General features: G+C 48.8%; 1 protein-coding gene across 4 annotated transcripts in view; it reads right to left on the bottom strand.

The window, feature by feature from the left end:
- Positions 1-369: 369 nt before the first annotated feature.
- The window catches only part of mat2b (methionine adenosyltransferase 2 non-catalytic beta subunit methionine), a 52495-nt gene continuing 46864 nt past the window's right edge, over positions 370-6000 (bottom strand). For all 4 annotated transcript variants that reach the window (XM_059990739.1, XM_059990740.1, XM_059990741.1 and 1 more), the window contains one exon: positions 370-2009. In XM_059990739.1, the coding sequence (XP_059846722.1) occupies positions 1839-2009 (171 nt within the window). In that variant the 3' untranslated portion in view covers positions 370-1838. The remainder of the gene's footprint in view (positions 2010-6000) is intronic.

Here is a 6000-nt window from a genome sequence, read left to right as displayed (position 1 = left end):
CGGGGTCAGACACAGAGTGAAGCTCCCCCTACACCATCCCATCACACACTCCCGGGGTCAGACACAGAGTGAAGCTCCCCCTACACCATCCCATCACACACTCCCGGGGTCAGACAGAGTGAATCTCCCTCCACACCATCCCATCACACACTCCCGGGGTCAGACACAGAGTGAAGCTCCCCCTACACTGTCCCGTCACACACTCCTGAGGACACAGACAGTGAAGCTCCTTCTCTCACGGCAGTGAGTTCTAAGGTTGGGAAGACAGATCAACAAGACCACAGAAAGGCGAAAATCAACGCAATTCATCAGTTTACGAAGTAGAGTGTGGATGAGCTGTATGAAATGTAAATAAGAGAGAACCTCAGGTATAATAACACAACTGTTTTTATTTAATTCACTGCCTGTAGGAAGTGTGGAGAAGAGCAGTATCAGGGGTCACGTCTCAGAAGTGAACCAAATCTGTGCTTCCCATGCTCAGTAGCAGGAAAGAGAGCTCTGCAGCAAGATTTGGGAATGGATGCTGACAGGTGGGAAAACACAATCCTGCAGTTTACTACGAGCAACACAAGAAGATATGTTTCAAACTGTCAGAAATGGTGCATCAGATTGGCTGGAGACAGGGAGTAGGGCAGGGATACATGACTTCACTGGACCAGCGCAGAGTGCAGCTCCAAGAAACCAGGATAGGGCAGAGAATACTCCGGGACTGATGGAATTCCTGTGTCTGCGAGGGGAGAGGAACAAGTGCAACTCCGAGAAATCAGGGAAGGCAAAGAATGCTCTGGGGCTGATGGAATTCCTTTGTCTGCAAAGGGAGAGGAAAGAGTGCATTTCCGAGAAAACAGGGCAGGGCATGGGACTTTGGGACTGATGTCTGAAATGACGGAATTGTTCCACGATGTCCAGGACAAGGGGGATGTTCCAGGAAATGAAATTCCTGTGTCCGTGAAGGGGATGACAGAGTATACTCTGGGCCATGATGTCTGGGACAAGGGACAAGGGGGCTGTTCCGAGGAGGGTAGGAGGATGATCTACAGTTACTGGAGTGTGGGATTTGACAGGATGCTGCCAGAAATATACACTGTTGCTCTGGGCTGAGAATGGGAGAATTCAGAGTCTTTAAAGCGGCCATCCCAGAGACTGTTTAGTGACTGAGTACATTCGAGAATAGACAGGAGAGAGGATGAGGTACACATCAGCCACGTTTCTGAAGGTGATGCACTTAGCAGGGATTCAGGGGTTTGAACCTGCTCCTCGTCTGTCTCTTGGACAGCAGGCGTCAGCTGAACAGTCTCGATGTTGAGCAATCAGCACTTTCGGCTGATGGGTTGTGTTTGGGAAGTGAAAGAAAGCCAAATGCACTCGGACACTCCTCCCATCAGTTGCAACAGTTTGTACCTACAGTGGTGAGGATACAGCCGGGACTGAGGGTGAGCTGGGTGTGGTCCCACAGGGAGAGATAGAAGAAAGCCAGCCAGCCAGCCATAGCCACGTACACAACACCCTGAACCACTTCCCACCTCACAGAGCTGGTTGTTTGATTCCAACTGTAATGCTGGCTGGGTACCTCAGACAGATTTTGTGCAAAAAGGAAGCTTTCACGCAAAACGGACACGATTACAGAGCAGGGCTGGACAGGAACTATTCGTAGAGCGCACACATTTGCTGTAGAATTTACCTGGGCAGGTAAACCCAAATGTATAGACAAATAACGGCACACAGTGCCCAGGGTCAGCTTCCGGTCGGGGGCAGTGTCGCCGAAACCTTCCAAACACTGCTTTTGCATGGAATCTCCCCTCCTACCACCACCCCCAGCACTGACTCAATTCGCCATCTCAGTGAAAGACCGTCTGCTGCCATTGCTTGTCACGGAGAAAAGGCCAAAGACAGCGTTTCAGGCCCAGCCGGAATGGGGTCCTCTGTCCAATTCCCATCCTCTCCAGGCGTGAGCAGTCCAGGCGGGCATCGTGAGGTCGCAATGTACCGGTGGGAGGGGGATCCGTGACCTGGAGGAGATGAAGACAAATCAGTGTCATTACCAAAATACCTGAAGCATTGTGCGGAACTCAGCACCAGTAAACGCTTGTGAGGGCAAGGCAGAGGGGCCAGAATGGGGTATATACCACTCATCCTTCCAATAATCACATACCTGCTCTCCAGTGTTGGCACGTGGCCAAGTGGTTAAGGAGTATGTCTAATGATCTGAAGGTCACTAGTTCGAGCCTTGGCTGAGGCTGTGTGTGTGTCCCTGAGCAAGGCATTTAACCACGCATTGCTCTGCAACCACACCGGTGCCGAGCTGTATGGGTCCTAATGCCCTTCCCTTGGACAACATTGGTGGTGTGGAGAGGGGAGACTTGCAGCTTGGGCAACTGCCGGTCTCCCATAAAGAAAACCTTGCCCAGGCTTGAGCCCTGGAAACTTTCCAAGGTGCAAATCCATGGCCTATGGAGACTAACGGAGGCCTGCACACACACACGCGCACTCACGAATGCACACACCTGCTCTCCATAACCCTTAACAGCACAGGTATAGGAGCAAAATCAGGCTATTTAGTCCATTGAGATTCGGAGCAAGAAGGCTGCGAGTGGAAGGATTTCAGGAGCTAAGGCATTTTACTACTCGGGGTAAAAGACAGACACGACTACGCAGGCGTGTGGCATCAGCCAGAGCGGGAAAAGTTTAAAAAGACCGCCACATCCAGCGGGTACCGCTTGGAGCGGGCAGTGGAGTGACAGGCAACAGAGTAATAGGGTTTTGGCTCATGGGCTTGGGCGGTAACAGGACGAGGTGAGGTTTACCTGTGTTAATTGCAGAAAAGAAGTATGTGAGTGAGGCCAGTTTTCTGTGCTCGGTGTCAGATGTAGGGGGTCCTGGAGAGTCTCCCAGCCACCAGGACAGCCATATCTGCACCCGGTGTGTCGAGCTACAGCTCCAAAGGAACCGCGTTAATGCAGCTCAATGACCTTCGTCTGGTCAGGGAGAGCAAGGAGGTCATAGAGAGGAGTTATAGGCAGGTGGTCACACCAGGGCCACGGGAGACAGACAAGTGGGTCACAGTCAGGAGGGGGAAGGGGAAGAGTCAGGTATTAGAGAGCACCCCTGTGGCTGTATCCCTTGACAATAAGTACTCCTGTTTGAGTACTGTTGGGGAGGTGGGGGGGGGGGGGGGGGAACAGCCTACCTGGGGGAAGCAGCAGTGGCTGTGCCTCTGGCACAGAGTCCGGCCCTGTGGCTCAGAAGGGTAGGGAAGGGAAGAGGAAGGCAGTAGTGATATGGGACTCCATAGTTAGGGGGTCAGATAGGTGACTCTGTGGATGCAGGAAAGAAACTCGGATGGTAGTTTGCGTCCCAGGTGCCAGGGTCCGGGATGTTTCGGATCGCATCCAAGATATCCTTCAGTGGGACAGAGAACAGCCAGAAGTTCTGGTACATATTGGTACCAATGACATAAGTAGAAAAAGGGAAGAGGTCCTGAAAGAAGACTACAGGGAGTTAGGAAGGAAGTTGAGAAGCAGGACCGCAAAGGTAGTAATCTCGGGATTACTGCCTGTGCCACGCGACAGTGAGTATAGGAATAGAATGAGGTGGAAGATAAACGCATAGCTGAGAGATTGGAGCAGGGGGCAGGGATTCAGATTTCTGGATCATTGGCACCACTTTTGGGGCAGGTGTGACCTGTACAAAAAGGATGGGAATTCCAGTGGACCAACATACTGGCTGGGAGGCTTGATAAGGCTACTGGGGAGAGTTTAAACTAGAATTGTTGGGGGGTGGGAACTGAACTGAAGAGACTGGGGAAGAAGAGGTTGGCTCACAAATAGAGAAAACTTGAAGACAGTGTGTAAGGCAGGATAGGCAGGTGATAGAGAAGGGATGCGCTCAGACGGACGGTTTGAGATGTCTATTTTAACGCAACGAGTATTGTGAACAAAGCGGATGAGCTTAGAGCATGGATCAGTACTTGGAGATATGATGTGGTGGCCATTTCAGAGACTTGGATGGCTCAGGGACAGGAATGGTTACTTCAAGTGCCGGGTTTTAGATGTTTCAGAAAGGACAGGGAGGAAGGCAAAAGAGGTGGGGGCGTGGCACTGTTGATCATAGATAGTGTCATGGCTGCAGAAAAGATGGATGTCATGGAGGGATTGTCTACGGAGTCTCTCTGCGTGGAGGGTAGGAACAGGAAGGGGTCAATAACTTTACTGGTTGTTTTTTATAGGCTGCTCAATAGTAACAGGGATATCGAGGAGCAGATAGGGAAACAGATCCTGGAAAGGTGTAATAATAAGAGTTGTTGTGATGGGAGATTTTATTTCCCAAATATCGATTGGCATCTCCCTAGAACAAGGGGTTTAGATGGGGTGGAGTTTGTTATTTGTGTTCAGGAAGGTTTCTTGACACAATATGTAGATAAGCCTACAAGAGGAGAGACTGTACTTGATCTGGTATTGGGAAATGAATCTGGTCAGGTGTCAGATCTCTCAGTGGGAGAGTATTTTGGAGATGCTGATCATAATTCTATCTCCTTTACAATAGCACTGGAGAGAGATAGGAACAGACAAGTTAGAAAAGCGTTTAATTAGAGTAAGGGGAATTATGAGGCTATCGGGCAGGAAATTGGAACCTTAAGTTGCGAACAAACGCTCTCAGGGAAAAGTACGGAAGATATGTGGCAAATGTTCAGGGGATATTTATGTGAAGTTCTGCATAGGTACGTTCCAATGAGACAGGGAAGTTATGGTAGGGTACAGGAACTATGGTGTACAAAGGCTGTAATAAATCTAGTCAAGAAGAAAAACTTATAAAAGGTTCAGAGAGCTAGGTAATGTTAGAGATTAAGAATATTATCAGGCTAACGAGAAGGAGCTTAAGAAGGAAAATAAGAAGGAAATCTAAGCAAGGAGAGCCAGAAGGGGCCATGAGAAGGCCTTGGCGGGCTGGATTAAGGAAAACCCCAAGGCATTCTACAAATATGTGAAGAGCAAGAGGATAAGACATGAAAAAATAGGACCAATCAAGTGTGACAGTGGGAAAGTGTATATGGAAACGGAGGATGAGCATGTAGATATTAAGAAAGAGGATGTGCTGGAGCTTTTGGAAAGAATCAAGTTGGGTAAGTCACCGGGACCAGATGAGATGTATCCCAGGCTACTGTGGGAGGTAAGGGAAGAGATTGCTGAGCCTCTGGCAGTGATCTTTGAATCATCAATTTAAAGAGGTTGAGGTTCCGGAGGATTGGTGGGTTGAGGATGTTATTCCTTTATTCAAGAAAGACAGCCCAGGAAATTATAGACCAGTGAGTCTTACCTCAGTGGTTGGTAAGTTGATGGAGAAGATCCTGAGAAGCAGGATTTATGAACATTTGGAGAGGTATAATATGATTAGAAATAGTCAGCATGGTTTTGTCAAGGGCAAGTCGTGCCTTATGAGTCTGATTGAATTTTTTGAAGATGTGACTAAACACATTGATGAAGAAAGAGCAGTAGATGTAGTGTATATGGATTTCAGCAAGGCATTTGATAAGGTAACCCATGCAAGGCTTATTGATATAGTAAGGCGGCATGGGAACCAAGGGGACATTGCTTTGTGGATCCAGAACTGGCTTGCCCACAGGAGGCAAAGAGTGGTTGTAGACGGGTCATATTCTGCATGAAGATCAGTCACCAGTGGAGTGCTTCAGGGATCTGTTCTGGGACCCTTACTCTTCATGATTTTTATAAATGACTTGGACGAGGAAGTGGTGGGATGTGTTAGTAAGTTTGCTGATGACACAAAGGTTGGAGGTGTTGTGGATAGTGTGGAGGACTGTCAAGAGTTTACAGAGGGACATTGATAGGATGCAAAACTGGGCTGAGAAGTGGCAGATGGATTTCAACCCAGATAAGTGCAAAGTGGTTCATTTTGGTAGGTCAAATATGATGGCAGAGTATGGTATTAATGGTAAGACTCTTGGCAGTGTGGAGGATCAGAGGGGGTCCGAGTCCATAGGACGCT

This window comes from Hypanus sabinus, chromosome 15, assembly GCF_030144855.1.
Source record: "Hypanus sabinus isolate sHypSab1 chromosome 15, sHypSab1.hap1, whole genome shotgun sequence".
NCBI lineage: Eukaryota > Metazoa > Chordata > Chondrichthyes > Myliobatiformes > Dasyatidae > Hypanus > Hypanus sabinus.
The sequence above is the reverse complement of the archived record's forward strand: the minus strand, read 5'-3'. Positions and strand labels throughout refer to the sequence as shown.